This window comes from Gorilla gorilla, chromosome 4, assembly GCF_029281585.2.
Source record: "Gorilla gorilla gorilla isolate KB3781 chromosome 4, NHGRI_mGorGor1-v2.1_pri, whole genome shotgun sequence".
NCBI lineage: Eukaryota > Metazoa > Chordata > Mammalia > Primates > Hominidae > Gorilla > Gorilla gorilla.
This window is the reverse complement of record NC_073228.2, coordinates 52,635,450-52,654,768: the sequence shown is the minus strand read 5'-3', so window position 1 is coordinate 52,654,768 and position 19,319 is coordinate 52,635,450. Positions and strand designations below refer to the sequence as shown.

The 19,319-nt window shown below is 42.8% G+C and overlaps 1 protein-coding gene and 1 pseudogene across 1 annotated transcript in view; both read right to left on the bottom strand.

The window, feature by feature from the left end:
- Positions 1 to 19,319, bottom strand: part of IKZF3 (IKAROS family zinc finger 3) — a 103,573-nt gene that overhangs the window by 59,590 nt on the left and 24,664 nt on the right. The window contains exons 2-3 of the mRNA XM_019028590.3: positions 9,947 to 10,000; positions 7,235 to 7,336 (exon numbers count right to left, since the gene is read on the bottom strand). Of these exons, the coding sequence (XP_018884135.1) occupies positions 7,235 to 7,336; positions 9,947 to 10,000 (156 nt within the window). The remainder of the gene's footprint in view (positions 1 to 7,234; positions 7,337 to 9,946; positions 10,001 to 19,319) is intronic.
- On the bottom strand, positions 17,212 to 17,367 carry LOC101145194 (large ribosomal subunit protein eL39-like; annotated as a pseudogene).

Sequence of the window (19,319 nt, the reverse complement as noted above, 5' to 3'; positions counted from 1 at the left end):
CAAGCCATGTGGAACTGGCTTTGTGATAATCAAGATTCACACATTGAATATGCCCATTACCCAGGTGATATGGTTTGGCTGTGTCCCCACCCAAATCTCATCTTGAATTGTAAGCCCCATAATCCCATGTCATAGGAGGGACCCAGTGGGAGGTAAATGAATCATGGGGGTGGTTTCCCCCATGCTGTTCTCGTGACAGTGAGTGAGTTCTCACAAGATCTGATGGTTTAATGAGTATCCGATATTTCCCCTCTGGCTCTCTCTTCTGCCACCCTGTGAAGAGGTACTTTCTGCCATGATTGTAAGTTTCCTGAGGCCTCCCCAGCCATGCAGAACTGTGAGTCAATTAAACTTCTTTTCTTCTTTATAAATTACCCAGTCTTGGGTATTTCTTTCTTTCTTTTTTTTTTTTTTTTGAGATGGAGTCTTGCTCTGTTGCCCAGCCTGGAGTGCAGTGGCGCGATCTTGGCTCACTGCAAGCTCCGCCTCCCGGGTTCACACCATTCTCCTGCCTCAGCCTCCTGAGTAGCTGGGACTACAGGTGCCCACCACCACGCCCGGCTAATTTTTTGTATTTTTAGTAGAGACAGGGTTTCACCATGTTAGCCAAGATGGTCTCGATCTCCTGACCTCATGATTTGCCTGCCTCGGCCTCCCAAAGTGCTGGGATTATAGGCATAAGCCACTGTGCCCAGCTGGGTATTTCTTCATAGCAGTGTGAGAGTGGACTAATTCAGTATATTGGCACCACAGAGAGTGGGGTGCTGCTACAAAGATACCCAAAAATGTGGAAGCAACTTTGGAACTGAGTAAAAGACAGAGGTTGGAACAGTTTGGAGGGCTCAGAAGAAGACAGAAAAATGTGGGAAAGTTTGGAACTTCCTAGAGACTTGGAGGGTTCAGAAGACAGGAAGATGTGGGAAAGCTTGGAACTTCCTAGAGACTTGTTGAATGGTTTCGACCAAAATGCTGACAGTGATATGGACAATGAAGTCCAGGCTGAGGTGGTCTCAGATGGAGATGAGGAACTGCTTGGGAACTGGAGCAAAGGTAACTTTTGCTATGCTTCAGCAAAGAGACTGGCAGTATTTTGCCCCTGCCCTAGAGATCTATGGAACTTTGAACTTGAGAGAGATCATTTAAGGTATCTGGTGGAAGAAATTTCTAAGCAGCAAAGCGTTCAAGAGGAAGCAGGGCATAAAAGTTTGGAAAATTTGCAGCCTGACAATGTGATAGAAAAGAAAAACCCATTTTGAGAAGAAATTCAAACCAGCTGCATAAATTCGCATAAGTAATGAGGTGCCTAATGTTAATTACAAAGACAATGGGGAAAATGTCTCCAGGGCATATCAGAGACCTTCATAGCAGCCCCTCCCATTACAGGCCCAGAGGTCTAGGAGGCAAAAATGGTTTCCTGGGCTGGATCCAGGGTCACCCTGTTCTGTGCAGGCTCAGGACATGGTGCTCTGTGTCCCAGCTGCTCCAGCTGCGTCTAAAAGGGCAAAGGTACAGCTCAGGCTGTTGCTTCAGAGTACAAGCCCCAAGCCTTGGCAGCTTCCATGTGATGTTGAGCCTATGGGTGCATAGAAGTCAAGAATTGAAGGTTTGGGAACCTCTGCTTAGATTTCAGAGGATGTATGAAAACATCTGGATGTCCAGACAGAAGTTTGCTACAGGGGTGGAGCCCTCATGGAGAACCTCTGCTAGGGCAGTGCAGAAGGGATATGTAGGGTAAAACCCCCCATGCAGAGTCCCCACTGGAACACCGTATAGTGGAGCTGTTAGAAGAGGGCCACCATCCTCCAGACCCCAGAAGGGTAGATCCATTGACAGCTTGTGTCGTGCACCTGGAAAAGCTGCAAGACACTCAACGCCAGCCCGTGAAAGCAGCTGGGAAAGGGGCTGTACCCTGCAAAGCCACAGGGGCGGAGCTGCCCAAAGCCATTGGAGCCCACCTCTTGCATCAGCATGACATGGATGTGAGACATGGAGTCAAAGGAGATCATTTTGGAACTTTAAGGTTTAATGACTGCCCTATTGGATTCCGGACTTGCATGGGGCTTGTAGTCCCTTTGTTTTGGCCAATATCTCCCATTTGGAATGGGTATATTTACCCAGTGCCTGTACCCCCATTGTATCTGGGAAGTAACTAACTTGCTTTTGATTTTACAGACTCATAGGCAGAAGGGGCTTGCCTTGTCTCAGATGAGACTTTGGACTTGGACTTTTGGGTTAATGTTGGAATGAGTTAAGACTTTGGGGGACTGTTAGGGAGGCATGATTGTGTTTTGAAATATGAGGACATGCGATTTGAATGGGGGCCAGGGCAGAATGATATGGTTTAGCTGCATCCCTACCCAAATCTCATCTTGAATTGTAACCCCCATTATCCCCACGTGTTGTGAGAAGGACCCGGTGGGATTGAATAATGGGGTAATTGAATTATGGAGGTGGTTTCCCCCATGTTGGTCTCATGATAGTGAGTGAGTTCTCACAAGATCTGATGGCTTTTTTTTTTTCCTTTTGAGACGGAGTCTCGCTTTGTCACCCAGGCTGGAGTGCAGTGGCGTGATCTCAGCTCACTGCAAGCTCTGCCTCCCAGGTTCACGCAATTCTCCTGCCTCAGCCTCCCAAGTAGCTGGGACTACAGGTGCCCACCACCACACCTGGCTAATTTTTTGTATTTTTAGTAGAGACAGGTTTTCACCATGTTAGCCAGGATGATCTTGATCTCCTGACCTCGTGATCCTCCCGCCTCGGCCTCCCAAAGAGCTGGGATTACAGGTGTGAGCCACTGCACCTGGCCAAGATCTGATGGTTTCATAAGTGTCTGGCATTTCCCTGCTGGCACTCGTTCTCTCCTGCCACCCTGTGAAAAGCTGCCTTCTGCCATGATTGTAAGTTTTCTGAGGCTTCCCCATCCATGTGGAAGTATGAGTCAATTAAACCTCTTTTCTTTATAAATTGCCCAATCTTGGGTATTTCTTCATAGCAGCATGAGAACAGACTAATACACCAGGTCATGGTAAATGCCACGGTTAAGTGGTGTCTTAAGAATGTACATGTCAGATATGATATGGTAAAGTCAGTGTGGACACAAAGAAAATTAGAACAAGGCCCAGAAAGAAGTTTATCACATTCACAGGTCCCAGAGAGGTGGTTATTATGTGCTATGCAAGATCACAGGAGAAAGCACCAGTGTTGGTCAGGAGGCAGAAAAGAGGAATGAGGAAAAACCTTAGGTCAGAGCCTTAATTGGGGTTTCTGTGGAAAAGGCAAGGCAGGGCTGGGTAAACAGTTTAGGATTGGCTAGTTTTAATAATTCTGGTGGGCTCTAAAGCATAGAGATGGTCTCTGGTTGACTGGTATCTGGCCCTGGGATGACTTAGGGTAGATGAAATATAGGCTTGGTGTGTGAGAATTAGGTAATGGCTTATGGCAAAAACCTGTGAGTACTTTCCAGCAATGACAACAATTGGATTTTGGACCAGAGAATTTCCATTTGAGGGGCAATTATTAGCCTGCTATTGAATATTAATTGAAATTGCTCTTATGATTGAAGGACAAAAAAATAATTTTAAAACCTAAAATATCAATGAAGTCTTGGGTGATGTCAGAGAAGTGTTCTAATGGGGAGAGCATTGCCCAGAAGAGTTCTATAATAACATAGAAATAGTTTATAGAGAATCATGGTACCTTGGGAATGAAAGGAAGATATACTCAGGGGCAGGGATCCTCTTTTCCCCTACAATTGACTTTGGAACTATGTGAGGAGCTGCTGGATTCTATCATCACTTAGACAGTGCCCTATAAAGTAGTCTTTGACCAACAAAGAGATGCTTGATTTGTGGACGGTAGTTTTTTTGTTTGTTGAGACAGGGTCTCATTCTATCATCCAGCCTAGAGAGCAGTGACACGATCAGGGTTCACTACAGCCTCAACCTCCCAGGCTCAAACGATCCTACCACCTCAGTCCCCCAAGTAGCTGGGCCCACAGGCATATGCCACCATGCCTAGCTAATTTTTAAATGTTTTGTAGAGACAAGGTCTCACTATATTGTCCAGGTTGGTCTTGAACTCCTGAGCTCAAGCAATCCTCCTGCCTTGGCCTCCCAAAGTGTTAGGATTACAGGCATAAGCCACCATGCCTGGCTGTGGATGGTAGTTTTAAGGTAAATGGACAACATCCTGTTTGGAACACCACAACTGTAATTAAAGAAGGTAAAAACAAATCAGCTTGGTGAGCTGAATAATCTGCTGTTTTCCTAGAAGTGATGGAAGAACTGAACAGTGATACATGCCCAATATGTTTCAGTTTCTGATTCATGGGCAATGGCCAACAGCCTGGCCATGTGGTAAGGCAAGAGTGCAATGGAAACTTGGCATATTAAAGGGACTCTCATATGGGACAAAGCCCTGTGGAAATCACTATGGGAATTTGAGGGGTGCATTAAAGTAGGACATGTCAATGCTCAGTAAAAGACCCCCCTTCCAGATCTGGAAGCTGATCAGAACCAATTAGTAGGTATCACAGTGTGCATGTTTGAGGTGAGCACGTGGGTCCATAAAATGAGTAGACAGGATGGGGGATGCTACAGCCACTGCAGAAGATGGGCTGAATTTGGACATATTTCCCTTGGACCCCCTGAGGCACAAAATAGCAACAAACTATTATGTCTGCCAATAAGAGAGACAGTTACTGTAGGTGACTATGGGGAAGATTCCCCAGGGGGAAGACCCCACACATAGTTGGCAAGTGGATTGCATTGAAGAGCCAATGCTGGTAGTCCCAAGGGCTACAAATCATTTTTGTTTTTGTTCTTTTTTTGAGATGGAGTCTTACTGTGTCACCCAGGCTGGAGTGCAGTGGTGCAATCTTGGCTCACTGCAACTTCTGCCTCCCGAGTCCAAGCAATTCTCCTGCCTCAGCCTCCCCAGTAGCTGGGATTACACGTGAGTACCGCCACACCTGGCTAATTTTTGTATTTTTAGTAGAGATGGGGTTTAACCAGTTGGTCAGGCTGGTCTCGAACTCCCAACCTCAAATGATCCACCTGCCTCAGCCTCTCAAAGTGCTGGGATTACAGGTGTCACCACGGCCGGCCTGTTGTTGTTCTTTTGAGACAGGATCTCACTGTGTTGCCCAGGCTGGAGTGCAGTAGCAGGATCACAGCTCACTGCAGCCTCAACCTCCCAGGCTCAAGTGATCCTCCAGCCTTAGCCTCCTGAGTAGCTGGGACTACAGGCACACACCACCACACCTGGCTAATTTATTTGTGTTATTTTAATTTTTTTTTTATAGAGATGAGGCCTCACCATGTTGCCCAGGCTGGGCCCAAATTCCTGGGCTCAAGAAAGAGATCCTCCTGCTTCAGCCTCTCAAAGTGCTGGGATTACAGGTGTGAGCCACTGCACCCAACCTATAAATTGTTTTTGATGGGGATAAACACAGACTCTGGAAGGGGCTTTGCTTACCTGGTTGTATACACAAATGGTCAGTACCACGAAAGAACCAGAACAGAAGATATTGCACCAATTTGAATGGCTGAGCCACATTTCTTCAGACTAAGGAGCACTGTACTTACAGCCCATAAGGTCAAACAATGGGCAAAGAGCTATCCTCCTCAGAGTAATAGTTTGATAGAGAATTGGACCAGTCAATTGAAACACTGATTGTCTAAAATAGGGTAAGGTATAGGTGTGAAGGGTTGGTTTATGCATTTGCACAAGTGTGAGGTCACACTGAAATGAGCTAAGGGAGTGTTCCCACTAGGTAGATTCCTCTGTTTTTCTGGTGGATTAGGGAAGAGGAGGTGGGGGAGGATGCTGATATGACTATACAATTCTTGCCAAAGAGGAGGATATTGGTGTGATGACTATTCTTTTTTTCCTTCCCTACATTGTCACATCAGCTTTCTCTTTCCTACCAGATGCAGTGGTTGAAATACCAGCACTGTAATTAGAAGTGCCAGAAACAGAGATGATTTCTAAAGCAAGAAAGTGTAACCGTAGCTTTAAACCTTTATGTCAGAATTCCTAAGGGCCTGATGAGGCAGGCTGTGCCTTTACCCCATCTGGCAAAATTGGGGTTAACATTGAATGCAGATATATTGCCTAGTGGTAGAAATAGCCCACTAGTTCTGTACCTGTGTAACCCTATCCTGTATGTATGGGAGTTGACTGAGGGAGAGGTGCTTGCTAGACTAGTATTGCTGCCTACGATCTAGACCAGTGCAGTGGTCAAACCTAATATTCCTCCCAAAGGTGGGAAAGTTTGGGCATAAACAATAAGAAGGAGGAAGAGTAGCTGAGAGTAAAAGAATGAATAAATGAGTTATGTAACAAGTCCTGTGAGTCATCCTAGCAAATTATTAAACATGTGGAGGGGAGTCCCCGATTTTGTAGCTAAGTCAGACAAAAGTGCAGGTAACCTGGGGACCTGGTACTTGGGACTGTTGTCTAAAGTAGGGAGAGTACTGTGCAGTACTGTGAGACTGAGCCTGTAACCTGTGCGGTCTACGCAAACATCAGGAACTACAATCAGAATTGAATTGAAGTGGGCTGGGTATGGTGGTTCATGCCTGTAATCCCAGGACTTTGGAAGGCTGAGTTTGGCAATCACTTGAGGTCAGGAGTTCCTGGCCAGCCTGGCCAACATGGTAAAACCCCGTCTCTATTAAAAAAAATACAAAAATTAGCCGGGCATGGTGGTGGGCGCCTGTAATCTCGGCTATTTGGGAGGCTGAGGCAGGAGAATCACTAAAACATGGGAGGCGGAGGTTGCAGTGAGCCGAGATTGCGCCACTCACTGCATTCTGGCCTGGGCGACAAAGTGAAACTCCGTCTCAAAAAAATAATACTAATAATAATTGAATTGAATTGTTGGACACCAAGTCATTGTCGGAAAACCGGAAAATTGGTTTGTTGGTGTCAGAAAACACCCCAGACAAACTTTCTACAATAAACATGTATTACTTTTATAATGGAAAATAGTAAAACATTATGTTTTAAGTGAAGTTAATATAATTGGAACACTGGATAAGCACCTTAAATTCTCAAAATTTGCTGATAACCTACAACTATGAAATGCAAATATTTGTGAAATTAACAAAATAGAATCACTCCTAACTAAACCTACAATTGCAAGTTTTCCTTGGAGAGCTGATTTCTTCTCCACACTAAGCCTAAGCAATATCTACAGGCATCAGTGTTTAGTCTGCACACTACGGCTCACCTCCTATGTCTTCATCTTCATTGGCTGGGCCTTCTCCACTGTCCACATTTTCCATTTCATGAGATTTGGTTAAACTGTAGTCATTCAAAACCGCTGCACTTTCTAAAAGATAAAAGGAATTTTAAGTATGTGGTTCAACGTGAAAGGATTTTTATAAATATGTATTAAGTAGACCCCCATTTAACTTTCAGCTTCACACAATCCTTTAGTGACAGATAGTACCCCTTCACACATACCCAAAAGGGATATATACATGAAAACTCTTGAGGTTTAGAAATAAGCCCAGGGTTCGCAGTGGCTCACGCCTGTAATCCCAGCACTTTGGGAGGCCGAATGGGCAGATCACCTGAGGTCAGGAGTTCGAGACCAGCCTGGCCAACATGGTGAAACCCCATCTCTATTAAAAATACAAAAATTAGTTGGGCATGGCGGTGCATGCCTGTAATCCCAGCTACTCGGGAGGCTGAGGCAGGAGAATCACTTGAACTCGGGAGGTGGAGGTTGCAGTGAGCCAAGATAGTACCACTGCACTCCAGCCTGGGTGACAGAGTGAGACTTCGTCTCAAACAAAAACAAAAAGAGAAAAGAAATATGCCCAGGGTTCATGTACCCTCTGAATACACACAACTTTCTTAAATATTTCTTTCATCTGAGTTAAAGGGCACTCATGTTCCTTCTGGAGAAAAACTATCTCTCCATTGGTATATCTCACGATATTCAGTAGGATGCCATTGCTATTTATGACAAAGTAGTGACCAGAAATACTAAGCGTGCAAACACTGGCATAACCTAATTTGGGAAAGATGCTTTCCTAGGAGGAAGATCTGTAAGCTTTCTGTATGCCAAATTCTGTTTTTCCCTTCTGTTCACATTATAAATGTGATTCTGTGGAAAACATATTGGACCCCAAGTTTCTTTATTTGTTTGAACATTTACTGAATGTTGACAAGGCTACAGATATGAATAAGTCATTATGTCTTCAAAGAGCTCATACTTTTGAGATATAGATGAGAGAAGCCCGCAACTCTAACACATGGTAGGCTCAGACAAAGGATTAAATAAAGGAAATACAAAGTGTTATTAAAGTTCATAAGTGAAAGGGAGCAGACATAATAAAAACATGCTTAAACAAACAGCAAACTTGTTAAAAAATAAGTTTAAGAGAAATGTATAATAAATATTGATAATATTAGAAGAAAAAGGAACAAAGCAACTGGAATTATTTTCACATATAAGCATAGTAGCTTAACAAAAAGATGATAGCAGAAGAAATGAACTGAAAAGTTACCCTCTTTTTATCTAACTCCTTCCCAATCTTCAATAAAATATTTGCTGAGTTCCCATTAATATAAAAAATAGCCAAAGACACTGAATCCTGTGGCACTGAGGCTGGGCTGAAGTAGGGAGGTAACTAGAAGCTCTGCAGTGGCACTCCTTTCATCTGAGCCATGACCAAACACACGCGGGAGCGAAAGAGAAACACGTTTCACAAAACCCGTCACTAAGAGCCCCTGAAAATGTGGTCACCATGGACTCAGTGTTTGATTTATGAATATCTGAAGTTTCTAATTTCTGCATATTATGATGTATATTCTGTGAACTCTAAGATACCATTCTAAACAATGGTTCACTTTTCTCAAGCCTGAAATGACTAAAATATAGTGGACACCTAAACAATTAATATGAGGTTTAGGTTCAGTTAAAAGATGTGATTGGCTGGGTGCGGTGGCTCATGCCTGTAATCCCAGCACTTTGGGAGGCCGAGGCGGTTGGATCACCTGAGGTTGGGAGTTCAAGACCAGCCTGACCAACGTGGTGAAACCCCGTCTCTACTAAAAATACACCAGGCATGGTGGCGCATGCCTGTAATCTCAGCTACTCAGGAGGCTGAGGCAGGAGAATGGCTTGAACCCGGGAGGCTAAGGTTGCGGTGAGCCGAGATCACACCATTGTACTTCAGCCTGGGCAACAAGAGCGAAATTCCGTCTCAAAAAAAAAAAAAAAAAGAAAGAAAGATGTGATTACAACTTACAGTAACACAAAAAGGCATTTCAGTGATAAATTAAATTTTGTAATATAATGTAAGCTTTGATTCACACAGTGAGTTAATCAATGGAGGACACAGAAGTTATTTTCAGGAAATAAATTATTGTAAATGTTTATAATTTATTCTAGAGCAGGGATCAGTAAACTATGGCCTGAGGTACAAGTCTGACCATAGCCTGCTTCTGTGTGGGCCCAGGAGGTAGGAATGGTTTTTACATTTTTTAAGGGTTGTAAGAAATACAAAAAATAATACATGACAGAGACCATATGTGGCCTGCAAAGTCTAAATATTTACTATCTGGCCCTTTACAAAAAAGTTTGCAGACCACTGTTCTACAGTAAAAATCGCAAGTCGTTCAAATACAAGCTACTATATTATTCAACAAAAACTGTCTTCAGAGCAATGAGCTGAAAAATTAAAAACAAACAAACAAACAAACAAACAGTGATCAACATTAGGTAGTGTATGTTTGGCCCTAAGATGCTAAAGAACTTACATGATCTAAATGGATGAGTTATTTTTTCATCAGCAACAGACAACCATATTTAAAAAAAAAAAAACACACATTTCCATAGCATTTTTACTGCAACCAGAATAAGCACATTCCTCTCTCTTTGGTATTTTTAGTAAAGGTATATTTCCAGAGAGGAAAGACCTGATGTTACCTGCGGGCACAGACTGCTCCTGAGTGCTTTTCAGTTCCGCATTTGTTTGTATATCTGAAAAGAAAGAGGTTATAAATATTAGCTACTTACGGTATATTTCTACAGGTTTGAGCATTCCAAATTTAATAAGGGATACCATTTTGGAAAACTTAACAGCAGAATTCCTCTTTCAGAGCAAGATTACTCTTTCTCTATATTCTCCCTAAAAGCCTTTCAAGGAGCATGAAAAAAAAATATTGATGCAGCAATGTTACTCTAAGAACTTTCTGCCAGAGATCTACTTACACCAAGAACAATATGCAAAAAGTGGGTCCCATTAGAAATAATTTCATATATTCTTTATTCTTCCCCCAATATTTTATTATGAACACTCTTGAACACATAGAAAAAAAGAGTTCAAAGTGGTATATATATATATATATATATATAATGAAATACTATTCAGCAATTAAAAAGAATAAAATCATGTCATTTGCAGCAATATGGATGGAGCTGGAAGTCACTATGTTAAGTGAAATAAGTCAGGCACAGAAAGACAAATATCACATGTTCTCATTCATATATGACAGCAAACACGTTGATCTCATGGAGGTGGAAAGTAGAATGATAGACAGGGTGTGTGGGTGGGAATGGGGGATGAAGAGAGGTTAGTTAATGGGTAAAACATGTGGTTACATAGAAGGCATAAGCTCTAATGTTTGACAGCAGAGTAGGGTGACTATAGTTATCAACGACGTATTATATATTTCAAAATAGCTAGAAGAGAGGACTTGAATTGTTTCCAACACATAGAAATGATAAATACTCAAGGTGATAAACATTCCAAATTCCCTGACTTGATTATTATATATTCTATGCATGTAACAAACTATCACATGTGCCCATAAATATGTAAAATATTATGTATCAATAAAAAATTTTAAAAAAAGAACTGCAAAGTTGAACATCCATTACTCACCCTCTGGATTCTACAATTAACATTTTGCTATTTTTTCTTTCTCACATATGTTTCCACCCATTCATCTCTCAATCCATTCATCGATCCAGCTTTTTTGATGCATTGCAAAATAAGTTGCAGATATCAGTATACCTCAGTCCTAACATTTCAGCATGATTATTATTAACTAAAATTCAATATCTGTTTACAAGATTTTAAAAAGTAAATTTTACATACAGTGATATGCATGGATCTTAAGTGTACCATTCAATGAGTTTTTAAAAATGCATATCCTCATGTAATGCAAACCCCTATCAAGATACAGAACATTACCATCATCCCAGAAAAGCTCCCTCACATCTCTTCCTAGTCAATTCCCACCCACATACTCCAGAGACAACTACTGTTTTGACTTTTTCCACCATAGATTAGTTTAGCCTATTTTAGAACTTCATAAAAACAGAATCACACAGACATATGGTATAAATTATTTTGCCCGAGGCTTCTTTCACTCAACATAATGTTTTGAGATACATCCATTCTGTGGTGTTTATCAGTAGTTCATTCTTTTTTATTGCTAAGTAGTATTCCATATGAATATCCCAGTTTGTTTATCCATTCTCCTATTGATGGACACCTAGACTGTTTCCAGTTTGGGCTATTTATAAGTCAAACTACTATGATATTCCTTTTTAAAATAATAAACTTTTAAATTTTAGAGTAGTTTTAAATTTATGGAGAAATTGCAAAGATAGCACAGAGAGTTCCCATATATCCCACACCCAATTTCCCCTATTATTAACATCTTATATTAGTATGGTACATCTGTTATAATTAATGAATATATATTCATACATTATTACTATCTAAGTATTCAGATTTCCTTAGTTTTCATCTAATGTCCTTTTTCTGTTGCAGGATCCCTTCCAGGATCCCACATTACATTTAGTCATCTTGTCTCCTTAGGCTCCTCTTGGTTGGGACAGTTTCTCAAGACTTTCCTTGTTTTGATGATCTTGACAGTTTTGAGTACTGGTCAGGTATTTTGTAGAATGTCCCTCAACTGGGATGTGTTTGTTTTTCTCATGATTAGACTGGAGTATGATCATCCTTGCACAAGTATTTCTGTGGTCATATGCTTTCATGTCTCTTGAGTCAATACCTAGGTGTGGAATTACTGGGTTATAGGGTAGGAGGCATACATCTAGTTTCAACACAGTGAAACTAGAACTTGTTCAAAAGTGCTTCTTCCCTCTACTTTGGGCTTAACTTGCTCTGCTTCTGCCCTCTTAAGGTGAAATTTTAGTGACTGACTTTATTCCTTTCTTCTTTTCTAATTATAAACATTTAAAGCTATAAGTTTTCCTGTAAGCATTGCTTTAGCTGCATCTCATAAATGCTGATGTTTTGATTATAATTCAGTTCTAATTTCCCTGGAGTCTTCTGTGATCCACTGGTTATTTATAAGTGTTTAATTTCCAGATACTTGGGGGAATTCGGGAATTCTTTAGCTAACTTGTTATTGAAGTCAAATTCCATTGCACTACAGTCAGAGAACACAGTCTGTGTGACTGTAGTCCTTTTAAAAGTATTAAGACTGGTGTTCTTGGTGAATGTGCCATGTGTAGTTGAGACATATGTATGTTCTGGTTTTTGTTGGTTTTCTTTGTTTGTTTTGTTTTGCTTTGCAGATCTGGCTGAGGCTTTATTTTGGAGGGAAAAAAAATGATGTAATTGTTTTGTAGCTGGAGGCATGGGCAAGGGGGGTATCCCAGGCAGTAAACTCCTCATGGGTGGGCTGAGGGTTAGGGCTGAGCCTCAGGTGGGTCTCCTGTTCCCTATACTCCCCTGCACAGTGGTCTCCTCCACAGGCTCTGGGGCAGCCATGGGAGGGGGTAGGCTGGGAGGGGCTGCTATGGCCTTTCACCCGGGCAGGACATCAGAGGACTGGGACACCAGCTTCCCATCGCGGTCTTGATCTTCTTCACAACCACAGCCCTAGAGAAGCAGGCACAGCTAAAGGAGCTGGAGCCCCCGCCAGAGCCAAAGCTGGATCCCAAGCCATAGCTGAGGCCAGGGCTTGTAAGGCCCCTGTAGGCTGAGCTCAGCCCACCTGAGTAGCCCCTGGTGGTCTTCATATGGATACTCATGCTCTGCATCCCAGACTTCAGCTGGCTCTCCTTGCCCTCCAGCAACTTCCTGTAGGTGGCGATCTCAATGTCCAGGGCCAGCTTGATGGTCATCAGCTCCTGGTACTTGAGCAGCTGACGCGCCACGTCCTGCTTGGCCCACTGTAGGGCGGCCTCCAGCTTGGACCCCCTGGCATTGGCATCCTTAACGGACCGCTCCCCACACATACACAATGGTGGCCTCCAGGGAAGCCCTCTGGCCTTTGAGGCCCTCTGTCTCAGACTGGAGCCGGCTGATGTTCCAGTTTATCTTGGAGATCTCCGTCTTTGTACAATGCAGGTCATCCTGTGCTTCCCAGGCAGGGTCTGCAGCTCCTCATACTTGATCTGGTGCATGCTGTCAGCCTTGGCCTGGCTGCGGTTGGCGATCTTCTCATACTGGGCCTCGACCTCAGCAATGATGCCATCCGTGTCCAGGGAGGAGCTGTTGTGCGTGGACAGCCCCACAGATGTGTCCGAGATCTGGGACTGGAGCTCCCGGATCTCCTCTTCATACAGCTGCCTGAGGAAGCTGATCTTGTAAGCTTGCCATCCAGGTAAGACTCCATCCAGCTCCACCCTATTCATGTATGCCTCATCCACATCCTTCTTGATGAGGACAATTTTATTCTCCGTATCTGTATGCTTACTGATCTCATCCTCGTACTTGTTCTTGAAGTCCTCCACCAGCCCCTGCATGTTGCCAAGATCTGCCTCCAGTTTCAGCTTCTCCTGGCCTAGAGTGTCCAGCTGCCATGGAGGTTTGTTGATGTAGCTCTTGGACATGTTGTCCATGCTGCTCCAAGCTGTCTTCTGCTGCTGCAGGAGGCTCTACTTGGTCTCCAGCATATTGTTCTGCTGCTTCAGGAACCGTGATGAAGGGGGCAAACTTGTTGAGGGTCTTGATCTGCTCCTTCTCCTGAGTGCACACAGCCTGGATGTTGGGGTCCACCTCCAGCTTAAGGGGGTTCAGTAGGCTCTGGTTGACCATGATGGCTGTGATGCCTCCTATAACCACCAGCTCGGCCATAGCCTCCACCCAGACCCATGCTGGCACCCAGGACACCCTGGACACTGCTGCTGCTGCCCACTTGGGAGAAGCTCGAGGAACTGACGCAGGCACCGGGCCTACTCATGTTGGAGTGGCTGCTGAAGGTCCAGGGCCAGAGGTGGACACCCTGTAGAACTTCTGGGTCACCCTGATGGACATGGTGGAGGCGGGAGTGGAGGCAGGTGGGCAGAAACAGGGGGAGATTCAATAAGTAGTGGAGAAACTGCTTCTAGGTATTCTGCAGTTCTCAAGTGTACTGTTTAATAAATGTTAATTAAATCAACGTAGTTGACAATGTCATTCAGATCTATGGATATACTAATTTTTGACTAGTTGTTTAGTTGCTGAAAAAGGAGTATTAAAATCTCCAAATATGACTGATTTGTCTATTTCTCTCTGTTCTAGGGACTATAAAATACATCTTTAATTTTCCAGTCTTCTTAGAGTTAAAATTATACATTTCACATAAAATGTAAAAAGCTTGCAACCATTTAGGCCCATTTCCTACCCTCCAACCTTTATACTATAGTTGTCATATGTATCACATCTGCATATACTTTAAACCTTACCATACAATGCTAATTCTTGCTTTGAATAGTCATATTGTATTTTAAAGATTAAGATGAAAAAATAGTACTTTCTAATTACCCACATATTTAACATTTCTGGTGCCTTTTTTTTCTTTTTTTGAGATAGGGTCTCACTGTGTTGCCAGGCTGGAGTGCAGTGGCACAATCATGGTTCACTGCAGCCTCGACCTCCTGGGCTCAAGCAATCCTCCCACCTCAGCCTCCCAAGTAACTAGGACTACAGAAGCACCACCATGCCTGGCTAATTAAAAAAAATTTTTTTTGTAGGGACGGGGGTCTCACTGTGTTGCCCAGGTTGGTCTCAAACTCCTGGGCTCAAATGATTCTCCCACCTCAGCCTCCCGAAGTGTTAGGATTACAGGTGTGAGCCACTGTGCCTGACCTGGTGCTTTTCATTTTTTCATAAAGATTTGAGTTCTGATCTGGTATCATGTACCTACAGTCTAAAGAACTTTAGCATTTTTAATAGTGCAATTATCTGAGGGACTTTTCTTGTTTTCATTTATTTGCAAATGTCTTTACTTTGTCTTCAATCTTATAGGATATTTTTACTAGATATAGAATTCTGAGTTTACAGGGTTTTTTTCTTAAAATTTTTTTTTTTTTTTTTTAGAGACAGGGTCTTGCTTTGTTGCCAAGGCTGATCTCAAACTCCTGGCCTCAAGCCATCCTCTCACCTCAGCCTCCCAAAATGGGATTAGAGGATAAACCACCACATCTGGCCCAGTTTTTTTTTTCTTCCAGCTCTTTTAAGATGGCATTCCACTGTCTTCTGTCTTCTATTGTTTCTTTTTCTTTTTTTTTTTTTTGAGACGGAGTCTCACTGTGTTGCCCAGGCTGGAGTGCAGTGGTGCAATCTCGGCTCACTGCAAGCTCTGCCTCCCAGGTTCACGCCATTCTCCCGCCTCAGCCTCCCGAGTAGCTGGGACTACAGGCGCCCACCACCATGCCTGGCTAATTTTTGCATTTTTTTTTTAGTAGAGACGGGGTTTCACCTTGTTAGCCAGGATGGTCTCGGTCTTCTGACCTCATAAACTGCCCGCCTCAGCCTCCCAAAGTGCTGGGATTACAGGCGTGAGCCACCACGCCCGGCCTGTCTTCTATTGTTTCTGATGAGAAGTCAGTGATATCTTGTGTTGTTGTTTTCCTATAGGTAATGTGTTCCTTTTCTCTAAGTGCTTTCAAGATTTTTCTCTTTACTTTTGGCTTTCAGCAGTTTGACCATAATATTCCTAGCTGTAATTTTATTTGCATATATCCCACTTGGGTTCATGGAACTTCTTAAATCTGTACAGTTACGTTTTTCACCAAACTTAAGAAATTTTCAGCCATTATTTCTTCAAATATTTTTTCTGTTCCATTCTCCTCCCCTTTTCCTTCTATAAGTTCAATTATATGTGTGTTAGATCTTTTCATGTTTTCCCACAGTTCCCTGAGACATTGTTGTTTTATCCCCCCACAATGCTTTTTTCTCTGATATTCAGAAGGAATAATTTCTATTTTCATATCTTCAAGTTCATTTACTCTTTCTTCTGTCATCTTAATTTGCTGTTAAGCCTATCTAATGAGTTTTCTTTTTCAGATATTGTAATTTTTAGTTCTAGAATTTCCATTTAGTTCATTTTAATTTCTCTGCTGAGGTTTTCTATTTGTTAATTAAAAGCATATTTTCCTTTATATCCTTTTCATTTTTCTCTAAATGCTTTCAAATATTTTTTCTGTTCCATTCTCCCACACTTTTCCTTCTATAACTTCAATTACAGAAGTGTAATTACTATAGTTTACACAAATTCTTGTCTGCCAGTTCCATTATGTATGCCATCTTGAGGTCAGTTACCATTGATTTCCTTTTCTCTTGAGTATGGGTCATATTTTCCTGCTTCTTCATATGACCACATAATTTTGGATTGTATGCTGGACCTTGTGAATGATATATTACATAAATTGTGAATTCTACATGTTCCTCTGAAGCATGTAGGAATCTTTGTTTTACTTTTTTTTTAAGAGATAGGATTTTGCTCTGTGGCCCAGGCTTGAGTGCAGTGGCATGATCGTAGCTCACTGTAACCTTAAACTCCTGGGCTCAAGCAGTCCTCCTGCCTGAGTCTACTGAGTACCTAGGACTACAGGTGTGTGCCACCACATCTGGCTCTTAAAGTTTTTTGTAGTGACAGAGTCTCACTATGTTGTCCAGGCTTGTCTTGAACTCCTGGCCTCAAGGAATCCTCTTGCCTTAGCTTCCCAAAGAGCTGGGATTATAGGCATGAGCCACCATGCCCAGTCCTTTTTGTTTTAATTTTCCTTCTTTTTTTTTCATATTTTTTGAAATGAAAGGTCTCATATATTTATTACTGAATGCAGTCAACCAACACGTTCATAAGAGATTCAGAGAGAAAAAATACATTCCCAATAAAACATGTTCAACTCTCCAGACAGTGGTGACATTTTCAGCTTGATATGGTAACATGATTGTGACCTTGAGACAGCATAAATATGTGTGCCATCTCATGTGCAATTCCTTACAGACTCAGCTTGGTTCTTTTCCAGTGTCTCCTTTTGGAGTCGTACCTGATTTTATTACCAGTTTTCATCTAAATCCACTGCGGAATGGGAAGATTTTCCTTTTGTTTCTTGGCCAGGAATCACTTAATCCTGAAAGTCTTGTGAGAAGACATGGTGAGAAGTGGAGGCAAGCACACACCACGATGGCGGAGAAAGGAAGAGAGGACTCTTTATTTTTATTTTTTTTAGACAGGGTCTGACTCTGTTGCCCAGGCTGGAGTGCAGTGGTATGATTTGAGCCCTCTTCATCCCAGGCTCAAGCAATCCTCCCACTTCTGCCTCCTGAGTAGCCGGGACTATAGGTGCAATCACAGCTCACTGCAACCTTGACCTCCCTGGGCTCAGGTGATCCTCCCACCTTAGCCTCTCGAGTAGCTGGGACTACAGGTAGGTGTCACCATGCCCAGCTAATTTTTCTATTTTCTGTAGAGAGGGGGTCTCGCCATGTTGCCCAGGCTGGTCTCAAACTCCTGGCCTCAAGGTAATCTTCCCGCCTTGGCCTCCCAAAGTGCTAGGGTTACAGACTTGAGCCACAATGCCTGACCAGACTTTTTACTTTTTAAACCTTGCAACTAACTTGCCATGGCTTAAACTCAAACTCCGTCTCACCTGTTGTGGGCAGCAGCTGGGGTGACCAAATGTCCCAATACGCCTGGATTGAGGGGTTTCCTAGAACACAGAACTTTCAGAGTCCCAAAGAAACTGGGATGAGTTAGACACCTTTGCAGAAGTATAAATCTGTTTAGTTATTTTAGCCTCAGTTGGGCTATTTAGAGTGTAACTCTACACATTAGTGGATCAGCCAGAGAATTTATATCCAAAAAAGCCCTCTCTGGCTTTCTCCACTGCAGAATGTCTCTCTTCACTTCCCAGTTGCTGTGGTTGTTATGGTTTGTCAAAACTGTGGATTTTCTATCCACTCTGAGGCTGAAATGGGGCCTGCCCTTGTATAAAAGGCCATAAAACAGGCTGCTTTTGGTCATTTTTCCAGTGCTTTCAGGTGATAATTTTTTTTATATTTTGTCCAGAATCTATCATTCTTATCCGTGGAAAGGTTGGTTCAATAGGAGGTACTACTCCATTACAGAAATTAAAACTCTCCTTTGTTCTTTATTTTGACTGTGATCATTTATTCAAAACTATTTAGAAAAGTACTGATTTAAAATGGTCTATAATCAGGGCATATTCCAATTTTTAGTTTAAAAAATACAGTCACTATAGTCACATTGTATTCTAATTTAAAACTTTTAATATGTTAGCCATTAGAGGTTAGCAACAAAGCATAAAGGCAGGGGAAATACACATAGTTTAAAAATACGCAAAGGAGCAGCTTGGCATGGGATGTCAAAATCCAAGCTGGATGAGAAAAATGTCCATGCAATGAATAGGGGTAGCCCAGGGTGGGCTGCTGGAGACCAGCCAGCATGAAGAGTGTGTCCATGCAGGGTAGGCAGTGTGAATGAGGTAAGGAGGGTTTCAGGCCAGGTGTGGTGGCTCATGCCTGTAGTCCCAACATTTTGGGAGGCCAAGGTGGGCAGGTTGCTTGAGCCCAGGAGTTCAAGACCAGCCTGGGCAACATGGCGAAACCCCATCTCTACAAAAAATACAAAAATTAGCCAGTCATGTTGGCATAAGCCTGTAGTCCCAGTTACTCGAGAGGCTGAGGTGGGAGGATCACTTGAGCCCTGGAAGTCGAGGCTGCAGTGAGATGAGACAGTGCCACTGCAGTCCAGCCTGGGCAACAGAGAGATTCTGTCTGGAACAAAAAAAAAAAGGCAAGTTTCCACATGGAGGGACAGACAGCATGAAAAGTCAGAGCTCAAACAGTATAAGAGGACATGCAGGGAGGAGGACTGCCTGGCCTGGACTGCTGGAGCCTGAGAGGGAAGAAGAGGGGAATGAAGAGGGAATGAAGTGGCTGGCAGCCCCCACTAGAGGCTAAATGGAATGAGGAGAACTTCAAATGCCAGGAGTAGTCCAGTGCAAAGTACCAAAACTCGAGTGGGGTGAAGAGGGCATCTACATTTTAGGGGCAGTCCTGCATGGGGCTGTCAGAGCTCAAGCA